This window comes from Lepus europaeus, chromosome 10 (genome assembly GCF_033115175.1).
Source record: "Lepus europaeus isolate LE1 chromosome 10, mLepTim1.pri, whole genome shotgun sequence".
NCBI lineage: Eukaryota > Metazoa > Chordata > Mammalia > Lagomorpha > Leporidae > Lepus > Lepus europaeus.
Genome location: NC_084836.1, coordinates 22,170,173 through 22,189,273, shown reverse-complemented (window position 1 = coordinate 22,189,273; position 19,101 = coordinate 22,170,173). Strand labels below are relative to the sequence as shown.

At 42.7% G+C, this 19,101-nt stretch overlaps 1 protein-coding gene and 1 pseudogene across 4 annotated transcripts in view; one reads left to right on the top strand and one right to left on the bottom strand.

Moving 5' to 3' along the window:
- Nucleotides 1-19,101, top strand: part of APAF1 (apoptotic peptidase activating factor 1) — a 109,859-nt gene that overhangs the window by 8,651 nt on the left and 82,107 nt on the right. For all 4 annotated transcript variants that reach the window (XM_062203074.1, XM_062203075.1, XM_062203076.1 and 1 more), the window contains exons 5-10: nt 8,305-8,488; nt 12,462-12,574; nt 12,702-12,833; nt 16,418-16,656; nt 17,037-17,204; nt 18,928-19,059. In XM_062203074.1, coding sequence (XP_062059058.1) covers nt 8,305-8,488; nt 12,462-12,574; nt 12,702-12,833; nt 16,418-16,656; nt 17,037-17,204; nt 18,928-19,059 — 968 coding nt within the window. The remainder of the gene's footprint in view (nt 1-8,304; nt 8,489-12,461; nt 12,575-12,701; nt 12,834-16,417; nt 16,657-17,036; nt 17,205-18,927; nt 19,060-19,101) is intronic.
- On the bottom strand, nt 5,632-6,187 carry LOC133767429 (protein FAM204A-like; annotated as a pseudogene).

The following is a 19,101-nucleotide window of genomic DNA, read 5'->3' as shown; positions in this document are numbered from 1 at the left end:
CCTCCACTGCACTCCTAGGCCAGCAGAGAGCTGGACTGGAAGAGGAGCAACCGGGACAGAATCCGGCGCCCCAACTGGGTCTAGAACCCGGGGTGCCGGCGCTGCAGGTGGAGGATTAGCCTAGTGAGCCATGGCACCAGTCAAGATGTTTGATATTTAGATTCTTTCTGAAATGTTAGAATAATAGTTCAGTATTTAACTAAATGTCATATTTTGTGGTGGTAGGAGATTTGCAGGTAGTTGGTCATTTAGTCTGTCTTTTTAAAAAATTTTTATTATTCATTTGGGAGGCAGAGAGATACAAAGGAATACAGCTTCTATCTGCTGGTTTACTCCCCAAAGTCCCCAAATGATTGGGTTGGGCCAGGGCCAAAGGAGAGAGCTGGGAATGCACTATGCTCCACATGGGTGGCAGGAACCCAGTCAGTTGAGCCATCACTGCTGTCTTCCAGAGTCTGCATTGTCAGAAAACTGAAATCTGAACTGGGAATTGAACTCATTCTGATAGGAGACATGGGCATTATTATTATTATTTTTTTTAGTATGTTTATTTATTTGAAAGGCAGAGTTACAGAGAGAGAGGAGAGACAGAATGATCTTCCATCTGCAGATTAGCTTCCTAACTGGCAGCAATGACTGGGGCTGGGCCAGGCTGAAGCCAGGAACCAGAAGCTTCTTCCAGGTCTCCCACATGGGTGCAGGGGCCCAAGGACTTGGTCCATCCTCAGCTGCTTTCCCAGGGGCACTGGTAGTGAGCTGGATTGGAAGTACAGCAGCTGGGACTCAAACCGGCACCCACATAGGATGCTGGCACTACAGGCTGTGGCTTCAGCCCTCTATGCCATGATGCTGGCCCTGACATTGGCATCTTAACTGGTGTCTTAACCACTATATTAAATGCTCAACCTTGTCTTTCATTTCCCTGCATATGTTTGTAATGTTTTAATTTTTTAGTTTTAAATTTAGGAGATAAAGGCCTTTTACCTTTCTCACGGTATTTTGCTAAATTCTAACCTTGGTTCTCTCCCCCTATTCCCATGCTTTCTGCCGTATCCAATAGGCTTCCTCCTCTGTATTATCAACCTGATTTAAGAGTGTTACCTTCTTGCTCTATATCCAGTGAAGTTTCCTGAGGATACTGTTGTCCACATAGCATTCTTCAGTGGTATGACAACTTTTTTACAGTCAGGATTCTTTCTTTGCTTTATCTTTAATCCATGGATGACTTAAAAATTTTACATAGAGGTACCAGGGCTGTGGCATAGCAGGTAAAGCTGCTGCCTGCGGTGCCAGCATCCCATATGGACGCTGGTTCGAGACCCAGCTGCTCCACTTCTGATCCAGCTGTCTGCTATGGCCTGGGAAGCCAGTAGAAGATGGTTAAGTTCTTGGGCCCCTGCACTTGTGTGGGAGACTGGGAAGAAGCTCCTGGCTCCTGGCTTTGGATCAGCGCAGCTCTGGCTGTTGTGGCCATCTGGGGAGTGAACCAGTGGATGGATGGAAGACCTCTCTCTCTCTCTCTCTCTCTCTCTCTCTCTCCTCTCTCTCCTCTCTCTCCTCTCTCTCCTCTCTCTTTACCTCTCCTCTCTCTGTGTAACTGTGACTTTCAAGTAAAATAAATGAATCTTAAAAAAAATTTTACATAGAAAGCACAAATTAGAAAAAAAATAGAGTAGCAGATAGTTTATAACTTTTTTGGTTGTTTTAATAATATAAAAATAGTGTTTTCATTTGAAATAAGTGAAAGTTCTCCTCAGTTGTCCTTTTCCTCTTTCTCCTAAATTTTGTATCCTACCCCACATATGATCTTGGTTATCTGTTTGGGGTTAGGTTTTCTAACTTTTTCTGTGTACTTGCAAATATAGATATACACAGAACCCAACTGTAACATTGTGAAGCCACACAGCCACATGGATTTCCTGTTTGATAGCTTGACTTCACTCAAGGAGGAATAAAGCGATAGGACTTCTTGTCTGTCCTCTTCTAAGACGTTGGCACTGATAATCAAACCAGTCTGCGTTAATTATTTCAGAGTTCTCTGTCTCTTCGAATTTTTTTTTTTTTTTTGACAGGCAGAGTGGATAGTGAGAGAGAGAGACAGAGAGAAAGGTCTTCCTTTGCCGTTGGTTCACCCTCCAATGGCTGCCACGGCCAGCGCGCTGCGGCCAGTGCACCGCGCTGATCCGAAGGCAGGAGCCAGGTGCTTCTCCTGGTCTCCCATGGGGTGCAGGGCCCAAGGACTTGGGCCATCCTCCACTGTACTCCCTGGCCACAGCAGAGAGCTGGCCTGGAAGAGGGGCAACCGGGACAGAATCCGGCGCCCTGACCAGGACTCGAATCCAATGTGCTGGCGTCGCAAGGCGGCGGATTAGCCAATTGAGCCGCGGTGCCGGCCTTATTCTGTTCTTAAAGTTTACTGCTGTAGTAGTTAGACCAATAGAGACTTCACAATAACTCCATAAAATCTTTATTCTGTAACCTCATCATCCCCCTTCCGGACTTGGGCCTAGATTTTGTTGTCCATCATTCAGTCATACATTCTTGGTTCTTTAAGTTCTCACCTTATCTGCAGTGAAAACTTATTACTCCTTCTCCATGCTAGGAGATGGAGTAGGAAGGTATTCATTCTTGCTTCCAATGGCTTCAGTTAGACCATTACTTAATTCCTATTCTCTGGAGAAAACCACCCTGCCGAGTTACAATTTAAGTTTGTGATCATAAACCTTAGCGATTTTGTTAGGTTTATGTAGTGGGTGTAATGATAACATTGTGATTTGTAGGCTGTAATCAGAAACTACTTACTTTCCTTTTCATTGTCTTTTCAGACCTCTTCTCCTGGACTGATTCTTTCCATGATATTGTGCAGGTCACTTTAAGTTACACATTTTAGCAATAAAAATATCTAATAGTATAAACTTCCTTTATACATAAGGTTCTTAAGTCTGTGGTGGGAGAGTGGCTTAAGATGGCCATTGTGGGTTATTCCCAACTTTTTCCTGTTGTAAGTAGCACTTCAATGAATAGCTTTTGGAGGCAGAATAGTGTAGAAGTTGAGGGTTGATGCTGAAGATTTGAATTCCAGCTCTGCTTTTTTGGCTCTGTAAGCTTGGAAAAATTTCTCAACTTCTCTATAACTCTTGTTTCTGGATCTGCAAAAATGGAGATAAAAAATAGAGTCTGCTTGATAGGGTGGTATAAGAATACAGTTAATTTACATACATAGAACTCTTAGAATAGTGCTTGATAAATATCTGTCATGAATAGATTTTTTTTATTTACAGGTTTTTCTTGGATGATTAACTTTTTTTTTTTTTTTTTGTATTTTTGACAGGCAGAGTGGACAGTGAGAGAGAGAGACAGAGAGAAAGGTCTTCCTTTGCCGTTGGTTCACCCTCCAATGGCCGCCGCAGCTGGCGCGCTGCGGCCAGCGCACCGCACTGATCCGATGGCAGGAGCCAGGTGCTTCTCCTGGTCTCCCATGGGGTGCAGGGCCCAAGGACCTGGGCCATTCTCCACTGCACTCCCGGGCCATAGCAGAGAGCTGGCCTGGAAGAGGGGCAACTGGGACAGAATCCGGTGCCCCAAGGATGATTAACTTTTAAAAATAGTAATTTATTTTTGTATTCAATTATTTGTGAATAGCAGTAAATACATGTCTTGTAATTTAACACATATATTTTTGTGTTTTTTGTTTTATACTTTTAAGGCTAAATAGTAGAAAAATTTTTTTTTTTTTTTTTTAAATTTTTGACAGGCAGAGTGGACAGTGAGAGAGAGAGACAGAGAGTAAGGTCTTCCTTTTGCCGTTGGTTCACCCTCCAATGGCCGCCGCGGTAGCGCGCTGCGGCCGGCGCACCGCGCTGTTCCGATGGCAGGAGCCAGGTGCTTCTCCTGGTCTCCCATGGGGTGCAGGGCCCAAGCACTTGGGCCATCCTCCACTGCACTCCCTGGCCACAGCAGAGAGCTGGCCTGGAAGAGGGGCAACCGGGACAGGATCGGTGCCCCGACCGGGAGTAGAACCCGGTGTGCCGGCGCCGCAAGGCGGAGGATTAGCCTAGTGAGCCGCGGCGCCGGCCGAAAAATTTTTTTTAAGGGCTTATTTTATTTATTTGAAAGAGTTACAGAGGGAGGTAGAGATAGAGAGCGGTCTTCCATCTGCTGATTCTGTCCTCAGATGGCTGTAATAGCTGGAGCTGAGCTGTTCTGAAGCCAGGAGCCAGGAGCTTCTTCCAGGTCTCCCATGTGAGTGCAGGGAACCAAAGACTGAGGCCATCCTCTGCTGCTTTCCCAGGCACATTAGCAAGGATCTGGATCAAAAGTGGAGCAGCCCGGACTTGAACTAGCACCCATAAGGGATGCTGGCGCCACAGACCAGGGCTTTAATCTGTACACCACAATGCCAGCCCCATAGTAGAAATTTTTATGGTTCACATTACTGATAATGATCTAATGCTTCTGTTCACTGTATTGGACACATAGGAATACACACACACATACACACACACAAATATGTAGGATATTCTTCAAAAAGCTTATGGAAAATGGAATTAAAAGATAATGCAGTTTCAGGCATGGAAAGCCAAGACACTGGCAAAAAAATGTCCTACATGAAGAACCTCTATGGGTGAGACCCCAGTGGAAAGAAGTGGTCATCAAAGAAAGATGTACTTTTCTCTGGAGGGAGGAGAGAACTTCCACATTGCTAATGGCCTCATCTACATACTGATGGAGATTGTGAATTCAGAAGGCTTCCATAGCCTAGGCAGCTCATGAGAAGAGCCTCATGTCAAGATCACTGATGTCATATGTAAAAGTGTTAATAGTTAAATTAACAACAGGAGTCACTGTGCTTTAACTTCCCATGTAGGACCTCTGTCCTCAAAGAGTTGTATTATGAGAGTTAAGTAAAACTTGTTCTCAAAGATTTACTTTGTTTTAGTGTATTAAGTGGAAGATATTCTTATGTCTCATAAGTTATAGTTATGTTTAAGTGCATGCAAAAGATGTATCATTCTTGGGTTCTTCTTTAGAGACAATTTAGTTTCTCAAAAAAAAAAAAAAAAGAATGCTTAAAAATGAAATTAACTTCAAGATGCAACGTCTTTGTACAGCCCTTGTCTCTACTGTTGAGTAACAGGTTTTTTTTCTTCATAAAATTTGTTGAGCTCTTTACTTAGTAGAGTTAATCTTCTGTGTATAAAGTTAATTGAAAATAAATTTTAGTAAAAAAAAAAAAAATAAGACTGGGAATAGGAGAGGGAGGAAGAAGATGGGTGGGAGTGTGGGTAGGAGGGCAGGTACAGTGAGAAGAATCACTATGTTCCTAAAGTTGTATTTATGAAATGCATGAAGTTTGTATTCCTTAAATAAAAGGAATGCTTCATTTCATTCACTTCAATAGTATGAATTCCTTAGAGAAAGAAAAGTGTTGACAGCTCCCAAATTTTCTGCTTGTTTTTTCCTTCTTCTGTCAGTTTCCTGATGTATTTAACATAAGCAGGAAAATCTTTTCAGTAAATTGAGCATGTAAGTTTGCTATAGTGTCTTGGAGGATTCTGTCAAGTTAAATATATCCTGCGTGCTTTTTGTTTCCAAGTCAGTTCTTTGCTTTAAACCCCTACATGCGTTTCTTTATTCAAGAGCCTGTGGCTTTTCAGCGTCCTTTTTGGCTTTTACAGATGTCTCCTTTCTCAGTGTCCCACCCATCCACGGCTTAGTCCTCTTTTCAAGGCCTGACTTGTCAGCTTTTATTTTCTGTTTAATAGGGATCAAGTCTATCATTGATTCCAAAATACTGAGTAAGCTCTTTCCTTTGGGTTTCACTTGAGGATTGTTCACTGTGGATTTTTTTTTTTTTTTTTTCATTCTTCAGTGTATCTTTTCTGGAGCATTTTGGAAAAGAAAGAGATTGAGATTTATTGTCCAGATTTTTTTTTTTTAAACATAGTTCTTGAAATTTGTTTCACATATTTAGAGGAATCCTAGAAGGACACTCTTCATATTTGTTTACATTTGTCTCTGTTGCAGTTTTTGGTCCTTGTGTTGGGAAGTTTGAAATCTTTGTTTTTCTAATGATCCTATCTTCTTTATTTTTTTGTAAGTTAAGTTCAGGGTTTTCTGGTGTGGCTTCAGAATTTGACTCAACATCACTTTCATTGGGGCTAGGAGGTAGTGGCCTGCTACACATCTTTACATCAGTCAGGATGCAGGTGCTTAGTACTCCACCAGCATTCTTATAACACTGGTAATCCTGTCTGTTATAACCTTTCATGTACATAGTACATTAACGTGTTTTATATCTTTAATTTCTTTTTTTTTAAGATTTTTATTTATTTATTTGAGAGGTAGAGTTACAGACAGTGAGAGGGCGTGACAGAGAGAAAGGTCTTCCTTCCGTTGGTTCACTCTCCAGGTGGCCACAGTGGCTGGAATTGCGCCAATCCAAAGCCAGGTGCCAGAAGCCTCTTCCTGGTCTCCCATGTGGGTGCAGGGCCCAAGCACTTGGGCCATCCTCCACTGCCCTCCCAGGCCATAGCAGAGAGCTGGACTAGAAGAGGAGCAGCCGGGACTAGAACCGGCATCCATATGGGATGCTGGCGCCACAGGTTGAGGATTAACCCACTGTGCCATGGTGCTGGCCCGTATCTTTAATTTCTTATAATAACTCTGGAAGAGATGGGCTAGACAGTCTTATACTAGTATAACAAAAGAGACTGACAATGAGTCATTTGCTAAAGATTGAATAGCTAGTGGGGCCGGCACTGTGGTGTAGTGGATAAAGCTGCTGCCTGCAATGCCGGCATCCCTAGTGGGTGCTGGTTCAAGAACTGGCTGCTTCACTTCCGATCCAGCTCTCTGCTATGGCCTGGGAAAGCAGTCAAAGATGACCCAAGTCCTTGGGTTCCTGCACACGCATGGGAGCCCAGAAGAGGTTCTTGGCTCTTGGCTTTGGACCTGCATAGCTCCGGCCATTGTGGCCATCTGGAGTGAACCAGTGGTTGAAAGATCTTTCTCACTCTTTAGTCTGCCTCTACTTCTCTGTGTGTAACTCTGACTTTCAAATAAATAAATAAATCTTTAAAAAAGAAGAAAGATTGAATAGCTAGAAGTAGTAGAGCCAGACTTGAACCTAATAAGTGAGTTATGTAGGGCATCATTGCTTCTCAACTGGAGGTGCTTTTGCCCTCAAGAAACAGTTGACAACATTTAGAGGCATTTTTGGTGGTTGGTGCTAGTGTGGGGGAAGATACTAAGAGGCTGTTAACCATTCTATAATGTACAATGAAGAATTATCCTGTCCAGTGAAGAGTTATCCTGTCCAAAATATCAGGAGTGCTGAGGGGAATGGTGCTTTACAGTGAGGTTGGGGATAAGCTGCTGCAAGCAATGCTGGCAATCCCATATGGGCACCCGTTTAGGTCCCAGCTGCTTCCCTTCCAATCCAGCTCCCTGCTCATCAGCAGGGAAAGCAGTGGAGGGTGCCCAAGTGTTTGAGCCCCTGATACCCATGTGGGAGACCAAATGAAGCTCCTGGCTCTTGGCTTCAGCTTGGCCTAGCCTTTGCTGTTGCTGCCATCTGGGAAGTGAACCAGCAGATGGAAGGTCGGTCTCTCTCTCTCTCTCTTTCTAACTCTTACTTTCAAGTAAATAAATAATTTTTTTTTTTAAAAGGTGCTGTGCAGTGATTATTGATGCTCTAGGACAAAGAGTGTAAATTTTGTTTGGTAAGATTTTCCTGAGAAGTAGCAGATTTACTTCAAACTTTTGTTTCTTCACATCTTTAATTTCTCTTCGATTCAGGCTTTAAAACTCAACAATAGGGCCAGTGCCATGGCTCACTGAGCTAATCCTCCGTCTGTGGCGCTGGCACACTGGGTTCTAGTCCCGGTCAGGGCGCTGAATTCTGTCCCGGTTGCCCCTCTTCCAGTCCAGCTCTCTGCTGTGGCCCAGGAGTGCAGTGGAGGATGGCCCAAGTCCTTGGGCCCTGCACCCGCATGGGAGACCAGGAGAAGCACCTGGCTCCTGGCTTTGGATCAGTGCAGCACGCCAGCTGTAGCAGTTACTTGGGGGATGAACCAATGGAAAAAGGAAGACCTTTTCTCTGTCCTCTCTGTCTCACTGTCTAACTCTGCCTGTAAAACAAACAAACAAACTCAACAGTAACACCCAAACAAAGTATATAGCATGAATCAAGAAAAAGTGAAGATGAGATTGAAGATTGTAATAATTATGATGCCTAACAGTGAAGCCATCACGAGGAGGGCTGTTGTTCAGAGTCCTTGTTTATTGTTTTTTCCTCACCAGGTTGTTTCCCGGGAGGTGTGCACTGGGTTTCAGTTGGGCAACAGGACAAAGCTAAGCTTCTGATGAAACTGCAGAACCTCTGCTCACGATTGGATCAGGATGAGAGTTTCTTCCAGAGGCTCCCACTTAACATTGAAGAGGCCAAAGACCGCCTCCGCATTCTGATGCTGCACAGACACCCACGGTACAGCTGCTCAGAGGTTGTTGGTGTGTGACGTCTCAGCAAGACTTCACCACTGACATCTCGAGAACATTGTGTCCTTTTCCTGCTGTTCTGTAGAGGGACTGCAAAAGAACTGCTGCCTTCCTATTGTTTTTTCTCTCTCTCTCTCTCATATTAAAAAAAGGAGGGGGCAAGGGGCTGCCACTTGCCCTCTTTCTTTAAAAAAATTCTATTTGAAAGATAGAGAGAGAGAGACAGACACAGAAACACACCTCCCATTTGCTGGTTCACTCCCCAGATGCCCCCAATAACCAGGACTGGGCCAGGCCAGGAACCAGAAACTCAATCTGGGGCTCCCTTGTGGGCACCTGAGTCATTATGTGCTGCCTTCCAGGGTGTGCATTAGCAGGAAACTGGACTAGAGAGCAGAACCAGGACTTGAAGTCAGGAACTCCAATATGTAGGTGTTTCAAGAAGCAGCATAACTGCCATGCAAAATGCCTGCCCCTAGTTCTTTCTTTTTTACCTACCACCATTTATTTACTTCTTTCTTTATTTTTTTATTTGAGAGGTAGAGACAGAGCTCCTGTCTGTTGGCTCACTCCCCAAGTGCCTGCAATGGCTCCCATCTGGGGCCAGAGCCAATGGCAAAGAAAGACCTTTCTCTTTGTCTCTCTCTCTCACTGTCCAAAAAAAAAAAAAAAAAAGTTTGTGGAAACCAATCAGGAACTGGCATAGAAGTTCATTGTTATTGTGAATGAGCAGATTGATTTCTTGGGTAGAAAAAAACCTTACTGTGCATTTCAGGCATAGAAAGCCAAGATGCTGTGGCAAAAAAAAAAAAAAAAAAAAAGTCCTATATGAAGGAACTCTGTGGGTGAGACCCCAGTGGAAAGAAGTGGTCATCAAAGAAGGATATACTTTTCTTTGAAGGGAGGAGAGAACTTCCACTCTGCTTATGGCCTTATCTAAATACTGAAGGAATTTGTGGATTGAGAAGGCTTCCGTAGCATAGTTAGCTCATGTCAAGAGCCTTGAGGGATCACTGACATCATACATAAGAGTGTTAATTGCTAAATTAATGGCAGGAGTCACTGTGCACTAACTTCCCATGTAGGACTTCTGTCCTCAAAGAGTTGTATTATGAGAGTTAACAGTAAAACTTGTTCACAAAGGTTTATTTTGTTTTAGTGTAGTAAGTGGAGGATATTTTTATGTCTCATAAGTTTTAGTTATGCCTAAGTGTCCAACTCCATTGCTTGTTTTCTTAGGTGCTTCCTTAATTAATGATAAAACTTGTTCTCAGGGGCTTACTTTCTTTTAATGTATTTAATGGAGGATATTGTTATGTCTCATAAAAAGAAAAAAGAAAAAAAAAAAACCTTTCCATGGGGCCCATGCTGTGGTGCAGTAGGCTAAGCCTCTGCCTGCAGCACCTGCATTCCATATGGGTGCTGGTTCATGTCCCAGCTGCTCCTCTACCAATCAAGTTCTTTGTTAATTGCTTGGGAAAGCAGTGGAAGATGGCCCATGCACTTGGGCCCCTGCACCTGCATTGGAGACCCAGAAGAAGCTCCCGGCTTTGGGTCGGCTCAGCTCCAGACATTGCAGCCATCTAGGGACCAAACCAGTGGATGGAAGACATCTCTCTCTATCTCTGTCTTTCTGTAACTCTACCTCTCAAATAAATAAATAAAAAAATTAAAAAAAAATCTCACTAGTATAGCAAGTAGAAAGTAATCTTTTTTTAAAAATTCATTTATTTGAGAGGCAGAGACACATACACATACAGAAATAGAGATCTGCTATTAGTTGGTTTACTTCCCAGTAAACCAGGCTGAAGCTTGGGAGCCACTTTCTTAGTACAGATCTTTTTTCTTTTTTTAAGATTTATATATTTTATTTGAAAGGCAGAGCTATAGAGGGAAAGGGAGATGGAGAGGGAGGGAGGGAGGGAGGGAGGAAGAGAGAGAGAGAGAGAGAGAGAGAGAGAGAGAGAGAGATCGATCTTCCATCCGCTGGTTCATTCCCCAAATGATTGCAAGGGCTGGATCTGGGCTACATTGAAGTCAGGAGCCAGGAGTTTCTTCAGTGTCTCCCACATGTGTGCAGGGGCCCAAGCACTTGGGCCTGTTCCACTGCTTTTCTCTCTCACTTTCTCTCTCTCTCTTTTAATTTATTTGAAAGAGTTAACAGAGAGAGGTAGAGACAGAGAGAGAGGTCTTCTATCTGCTGGTTCACTCCCCAGATGGCCGCAACAGCCAGAGCTGAGCCATTCTGAAGCTAGGAGCCAGGAGCTTCTTCCGGGTCTCCCACATGAGTGCAGGGGCCCAAGGACTTGGGCCATCTTCTACTGCTTTCCCAGGCCATAGCAGAGAGCTAGATTGGAAATGGAGCAGCCGGGACTAGAACTGGTGCTCATATGGGATGCTGGCACTTCAGGCCAGGGATTTAACCCACTGTGCCACAGCGCCGGCCCCTCTGCTGCTTTACCACATGTGTAAGTAGGGAACTGAATCAGAAGTAGAGCAGCCCTGGGACTCAAACTGGCACCCATTTGGGATGTTGATGCTGTAGACGGCAGCTTAACCTGCTACATCACAGTGCCAGCCCTTCAATCCATGCCTTTCATGTGAGATGCAGAGACCCAAGTTCTTGAGCTGTCACCTACTGGCTCACAGGATACACTTGAGCAGGATGCTGGAACTTGGAGCAGGGCTCATACTTGAACCAGGCACTTTGCTATGGGATGTCAGTATCCCAACTGGCATCTTAACTGCTAGTTCAAATGTTTGCCCCAAAAGTAATATTCTTTATAGAGTTTTCTTTTAGGTTAGGACACATGAAATTGCTAGTTTTGTAGGTAAAAAATGATCACATCACATAATGTCACTGGTACAATCAAATATTGTCTTTCTGATATTAATCTGAGCCTAGTTCTGGTATGCTTAAAGACTGAATTGGGAAAAATTCCATTAATTGTATAATTCTTTAGGCACTCAATAAGTGATGTCTGAACTGATAAATTCTTAGTACTTCCATGCTATAAAAAGTCCTGTTTTTGTTAAGTCTTAATTTTTAAAAAAATGTATGTTTAGTTTCATTTGAAAAGGCAAAGCAACAGTGAGAGAGAAAGATTTTCCATCTGCTAGCTCACTCTCTAAATGCCCACAACAGCCAGAGCTGGACCAGTCCCAAGCCAGGAACCAGGAGTTCCATCTGGGTCTCCCACATAGTGACAGGGATCCAGGCTTAGCCAGCATCTGCTGCCTTCCAGGAAGCATTATAAAGAAGCTAAATCAGAATTGGAGAAGCCAGTACTTAAACTGGAGCTCCATTATGCAGGCATCCCAAGTGGTGGTTTGACCCGTTACCGCACAATGCCTACTTATGGACCCTTAATCATTTTTTTAAAAAGTTTATTTTATTTTTTTTATTTGAAAGGCAGAGTTACAGAGAGGCAGAGGCAGAGAGAGAGAGACAGAGAGAGAAAGAGAAAGAGAGAGAGAGAGTCTTCCATCGGCTGGTTCACTCCCCAGATGGCTGCAATGGCCTAAGCTGCACTGATCTGAAGCCAGGAGCCAGGAGCTTCCTCCGGGTCTCCCACATGGGTGCAGGGGCCAAAGGACTTGGGCAATCTTCTACTGCTTTCCCAGGCCGTAGCAGAGAGCTGGATCGGAAGTGGAGCAGCCAGGATTCAAACCGGCGACCATACGGGATGCTGGCACCACAGGCGGCAGCTTTACCCGCTATGCTACAGTACTGGATCCTGGACCCTTAATTTTAAAAGGTTCTTAATGTGGGTTGTGAGGAGGTAAAAGTCTCTAATTTTTCCCTTATTTGAGAAAATTTTATATGAAAAAGGAGAAATTTTGGACTAGCCATCTATTCTTTCTTTTTAAATTATTGAGTAGATTTTCAAAGATACTGATTTTTTTTTTTAAGAAAAGGTTTACATGTTATTCGTGGTTCATTTTGTTTATTTTTTAATTAGGTCTTTGTTGATCTTGGATGATGTTTGGGATCCTTGGGTGTTAAAAGCTTTTGACAATCAATGTCAGATTCTTCTTACAACCAGAGATAAGAGTGTTACAGATTCAGTAATGGGTAAGGATTATTGACTTACTTTTTGATACCTTAATAAAGGTATTAAATAAATAGAAGTATTATTCAATTACATCTAAATATGTGGCATACCAAATTAGTTACTGTGTCTAATGTGATTTTGTTGCAGGTCCTAAATATGTAGTCCCTGTGGAGAGTAGCCTAGGAAAAGAAAAAGGACTTGAAATTTTATCTCTATTTGTTAATATGAAGAAAACAGATTTGCCAGAACAAGCTCATAGTATTATAAAAGAATGTAAAGGTATGGTTATTTTGTCATAAGGATATAAATTCTTTTTTTGTAAATGAAGCTAATGAATATGATAATTTAACACATCAGCATCCAAAAACTTTTCTAGGATATTTAGTGTTTTAAGTTCTTCCCTGATACCTTAAATGGACACATGATATTATGGCATTGATTCATTTGTTAAAATAATGTGTACTCATAATATGCTAGAGATGGTGTTAGTGAGAAGGATAAGATGAATATGTGACTTCTGTTGTTAAAAAGTAGTGAGAGTTAGATTTGCAAATTTTTTTGGTTGGAATTTTATAAAAATGATATTTTAATTTTGTAAGTAAAAACTAGTGTAGTGTTTTTTATTAGGAAGTTTCTCGCAGTACACATTTTCATGAAAATTTGAAAATCCTTTGTATGCATGGATTTCAAATTTGTTTTGTACCAAAACAAAGTTAACAGGGAGAGAGAAGGAGAGTTAGAGAGGGAGACTGAGATCTTCCCATTTGCTGGTTTACTCCCCAAATACTGCAATGGCTGGGACTGGGCCAGGCCAAAACCAGGAGCCTGGAACTTCATCCAGGTCTCCCACATGGGTGGCAGGGACCCAAACACTTTGTCCGTCTTCTGCTGCTTTCCCAGGCATATTAATTACCAGGGAGTTGTATTGGAAGTAGAGCAGCTGGGATTTGAACCATTGCTCAAATGGGGTGCCATTGTCACAGGTGGCAGCTTAACTTGCTGTGCCACAAAATGATACCTCTAATTCTATTTTATATGAGTATGTTTTTTAAATATAGAAATCTTTTTAAAGATATTTATTTATTTATTTAATTTTTGGACAGGCACAGTTAGACAGTGTGAGAGAGAGAAAGGTCTTCCTTTTTCTGTTGGTTCACCCCCCAAGTGGCCACTACGGCCAGCACGTTGTGGCCGGCGCGCTGCGCCTATCTGAAGCCAGAAGCCAGGTGCTTTCTCCCGGTCTCCCATGCAGGTGCAGGGCCCAAGGACCTGGGCCATCCTCCACTGCACTCCGGGGCCACAGCAGAGAGCTGGACTGTAAGAGGAGCAACTGGGACAGAATCCGGCACCCCAACTGGGTCTAGAACCTGGGGTGCCAGCGCCACAGGTGGAGGATTAGCCTAGTGAGCCGTGGCGCTGGCCAAAGATTTATTTTATTTATTTGAAAGTTAGATATTCCACCTGGTGGTTCACACCCCAAATGGCTGCAGTGGCTGGAGCTGTGCCTGGTCAAAGCAAGGAGCCAGGAATTTCTGGATCTCCCATGTGTGTACAGGGGCTCAAGCACTTGGGCCATCTTTTGCTGCTTTTCCCAGGTGCATTAGCAGGGAGCTTGATCAGAAGTGGAGCAGCCAGGACTTGAATTGACGCCCATATGGGATGCCAGTATCACAGGTGGCAGGTTTACCAGCTATGCCACAATGCCAGCCCCGTATATGAGCATTTTCAAAGCCTTTGTTGGCATCTATAATGATTTTGCATTTAAAAATTATTTGTTTATTTATTTGAGAGGCAGAGAAACAGAGGAGATATAGAAAGAGAGGTCACATCTGCTTTTTCACTCCCCAAATGATTGTAACAGCTGCATGGAGCCAGAAATGCAATCCAAGTTTCTCACATGGGTGGCAGGAACTGAAACACTTGAGCCATCACTGCTGTCTCCCAGAATCTACAATGGCTGGAAACTGGAGTCAGGAGCTAGAGCTGGGAATTGATCCCAGGCACTCTGATGTGCAATGCAGATGTCTTAACCAATGGGCTAAATGCTTTTTGAAGTATACTTGTGTAGTTTTTTTTTCTTTTTCTTTTTCTTTTTTTTTTCTGCATCTGGTATAATTGAGCTAGGAGATAATATTATTGTCTTGCTCTGAGCCTCTTTAAAGATGAATATAATGTTGAATTTTCCTCATTGCATAGCTCATTATTTATTCATTTACTCTGAGCTGCTGTTCTCTTCATTTAATTTTCCATATTTCAAAAGATCATAGATTCTTCCATAATCCTGGTTTAGCAAGTCACTCCCCCTCAGAATGGGAGTGTTCATTCAGATAGGATAAGGTTAAGTTAGGTGCAGAACTAGTGGGCTGCTTTTACCACCAGGCAATATAACTGTATATGCTGTTAACCAGTTTTGCCAAATGGCATGAAGGCGCAACCCACTCCCTTATGCCCTTAGGAATTCTGATACAAGTTTTAGAAACAGTTACAATTTCTTATTCAGGAAATATCCCTCCTTACAAAAGTTGTAGCTGCAGCCCTGATCCTCATAGGACCCTTGTATTAAGTAGGGGGAGGAAAAAAGTTGAGGTGATAGGGGAAAGGAAGGAAAAAAATTAAATGATCACTATTCCTCCCTTGGTAAGAGTTGCATAGTCATATAGCATACTTTCCAAGCCCCTCCTCCTGAGATCCACAAGGGAAACAGAGGACTATCTAGTGGGGACATTCCTTTAGTCCCATTCACACTGCGTGTGAGCATATACTTGTGAAGGCATGTAAGCCAGTCCTTAGTCATGTGTCTTCCCCCATTGTAGATACCAGTGTTTTAATTGCTCATTCCACTTCTCCATCAGACTATACTCTGAGGAGGGTGTCTCTCTGACCATAGTTGGACATTATGAGCTAGCTCTGTAATATGTTATTTGATCTGAAGAAATGAATGTTGGCCTTCTAAATCTGTGTAATATCTCTGTTCTTTCATAGCACTTGAAACAGAAACACACCTTGCACTAGGTAATCAAAGCTCAGTGTAGAGTTCATGTCTATTCCTGTCATAACCCATTTGTAGCCACGCCCCAAACCCCTCCTCACAGGACTACCAACATCAGTCTCACTTGTCAGTTGTTTAGGGCTTTCCTCCAGGGAATATAATCTATGGACACTGGCAGTCTGCTTCTTTTGCTGGCAGGCAGAATAGTTCTCATTAACATAGCATTTGTGCCTGAGAAAGGTAGAGGAATTTGTCTAGAAATTGCGCATCTCCATTTCTGCAGCCCTCCTATAGCCACTCATTTCATGGATCCAGGTGGCTGCCTCAAGGGAGTTACCCCAAAAGGTCCACATGGTGGTTTCATTCATCTTCTTTTTTTTTTTTTTTAAATATTTATTTATTTATTTGAAAGTCAGAGTTACACAGAGAGATGAGAGGCAGAGAGAGAGATGTCTTCCATCTTTCGGTCACTCCCTAGATGGCCGCAACATCTGGAGCTGCGCCGATCCGAAGCCAGGAGCTAGGAACTTCTTCTGGGTCTCCCACATGGGTGCAGGGGCCCAAGGTCTTGGGCCATCTTGTACTGCTTTCCCAGGCCACAGCAGAGAGCTGGACAGGAAGTGGAGCAGTCAGGTCTTGAACCGGCGCCCATATGGGATACCGGCACTTCAGGCCAGGGCGTTAACCCGCTGCGCCACAGCGCCGGCCCCTCATTCATCTTCTGACTCAGGAAGGGAGTTCTTTGGATGGGCAAAGACATCCTACTTTAACGTACTCCTCAAATTTTCATAGGACTGTTTCTTAAGAATACATAGATTCTTAATTTAGTGGTGATTTTGAACATAATGTGATATTAACACATTTTTGTTTTAAGGTTCTCCTCTTGTAGTGTCTTTAATTGGTGCACTTTTACGTGATTTTCCCAACCGCTGGGAGTACTACCTCAGGCAGCTTCAGAATAAGCAATTTAAGAGAATAAGGAAATCTTCATCTTATGATTATGAAGCTCTGGATGAAGCCATGTCCATAAGCGTTGATGTACTCAGAGAAGACATCAGAGATTATTACACAGATCTTTCCGTCTTTCAGAAAGATGTTAAGGTTCCTACAAAGGTAACAGATGGACCAGCAGTCCTCCTCATGGGTATTTGTAGCATGTAACCTTTGATATAGTGTTGATCATATTGCTGGGAGGATATTGAAAGGATATAATCCATGGGACTGAGGTGGTGGGGCAGAAGATGTAGCAGTCCCTCTGCTCTTACTGCCCTTCAAGGGCTCTCTGTTTAAGGTGTGAGTTATCTATTTCTCAGCAATTTTTGAACTGGAAATGCATCTGACTTCTTTCTTTCTTAAGGAATAGTTGAGTTTCTTAAGAAATGGAGGCATTCTTTTTCAAGGCTTTAAATTAAGGTTTTTTTATATTAACATCTTGGCTGCAGTCCTGGTCATTATACTTCTATGACATATTAAATGCTTAAAATAATTTGCAGGTGTTATGTATTCTCTGGGACATGGAAACTGAAGAAGTTGAAGACATACTGCAGGAATTTGTTAATAAGTCTCTCTTATTTTGTGATCGGAATGGAAAATCATTTTCTTATTATTTACACGATCTCCAGGTAGATTTTCTTACAGAGAAGAATCGCAGCCAGCTTCAGGTATTTGTGTTACTGTACACTGAAAACAATTTTTATATTTTGAAGTTATTTTAGACTTACAGAAAAGTTACAGAATAGTAGCGATTTCCATGTATCAACTCTTCACCTAGCTTCCTCTAATGCTAACATCTTATATATAACCATAACACAGTGATCAACCAGAAAATTAACATTGATACAGTACTGTTAACTAACTTAGAGAGTGTGATTTTTTAAAAAAGATTTATTTATTTATTTAAAAGAGCTACTTGGAGGGAGGGAGGGAGAGATAGCAAGCAAACTTCCGTCTGCTGGTTTACTCGCTAGATGGCTGCAATGGCCAGCACTGGGCCAGGCCAGAGCTGGGAGCTTCATCTAGGTCTCCCACATGGGTGGCAGGGATCTAAATAGTTGGGACTTCTTTCACTGCTTTTCTCAGGCCATTAGCAGGGAGCTGGATTGGAAGTGGAGGAGCTATGACACCAAATGGTGCCCATATGGGATGCCTGCAGCTTTATTCCCTTTCACTGTGCCACGACAGCCGCCCCAGAATTAGGAATTTCAATTTTTCTAATGTCCTTTTTATGTTCCACATCCATTTTAGGATACCATGTTACAAATTACTGTCTTATTTTTCTCATTTTCATTTTCCTTAGTTGCCTCAAATCTATAATACTCAGTCTTTGTCTTAATGGCCTTGTCACTTTTTTTTTTTAAAGATTTATTCACTTATTTGAAAGGCAGAGTTACAGAGAGAGAGGGAAAGCAGAGAAAGAGAGAGATGCTGATTCACTCCCCATATGGCCACAACAGCTGGGGTGGGCTAGCCTGAAGCCTGGAGCCAGGAGCTTTTTCTGGGTCTCCCACATGGTGCAGGTGCCCGAGGACTTCAGCCATCTTCTGCTGATTTCCCAGGCCATTATTGAAGTGCTGGATTGGAAGTACAGTAGCTGGGAATAAAATCAGTGCCCAAATGGGATGCTGGCATTGGAGGCAGTGGCTTTACCCTCTATGCCATAACGCTGGCCCCTGGGTTTGTCACTTTTGTGTTGGCCAGATATTTTGTACAGTGTCCTTTAATTTGTTTTTTTGTTTTGTTTTGTTTTTCAAAGATTTATTTTTTATTCGAAAAGCGGAGTTACAAAGAAGCAGAGGCAGAGAGAGAGAGAGACAGAGAGAGAGAAGTCTTGTATCTTCTGATTCACTCCCCAGATGGCCTCAATAGCCAGAACTGCACTGACCCAAAGCTAGGAGCCAGGAGCCTCTCCAAGTCTCCCATGTGGGTGCAGGGAACCAAGGACTTGAGCCATCTTCCAGTGCTTTCCCAGGCCATAGCAGAGAGCTGGATCAAAAGTAGAGCAGCCAGGACTTGAACCAGCACCCATATGGGATGCCGGCCCCTCTAGTTTGGTTTTGTCTTATGTTTTCTCCTGACTAGATTGATGTTACATGTTTTGGCAAGAATGCCAGAGAAATGATGTTGTATACTTCTCAGTACATTGTATCAGGGAGTACTTGGTGTTGATGAGTCTTATTTTGTATAAAGTTAATGTTGATAATTTGCTTAAAGTAGTACCCATCAGGTTTCTCTACTATAAAGCTACTATTTATTCCTTTTCTAATTAGTAGATATCTTGTGAGGAGATTCTTTGTGTATTTAGAATAGCTTTGGAAGCTGGAGTTACAGTGATGCTTGGATTATAAAATTGTTTCTGTTCTCTTAAATGTTTAATTTGGGTTTTAGGATCTACATAAAAAGGTGGTCACTCAGTTCCAGAGGTATCACCAGCTATACACTCTCTCCCCTGATCAGGAGGACTGCATGTATTGGTACAACTTTCTGGCCTACCACATGGCCAGTGCGAATATGCACAAAGTAAGATGACCTGTTTAAAAATTCTCAAGTTTTATCTCACCT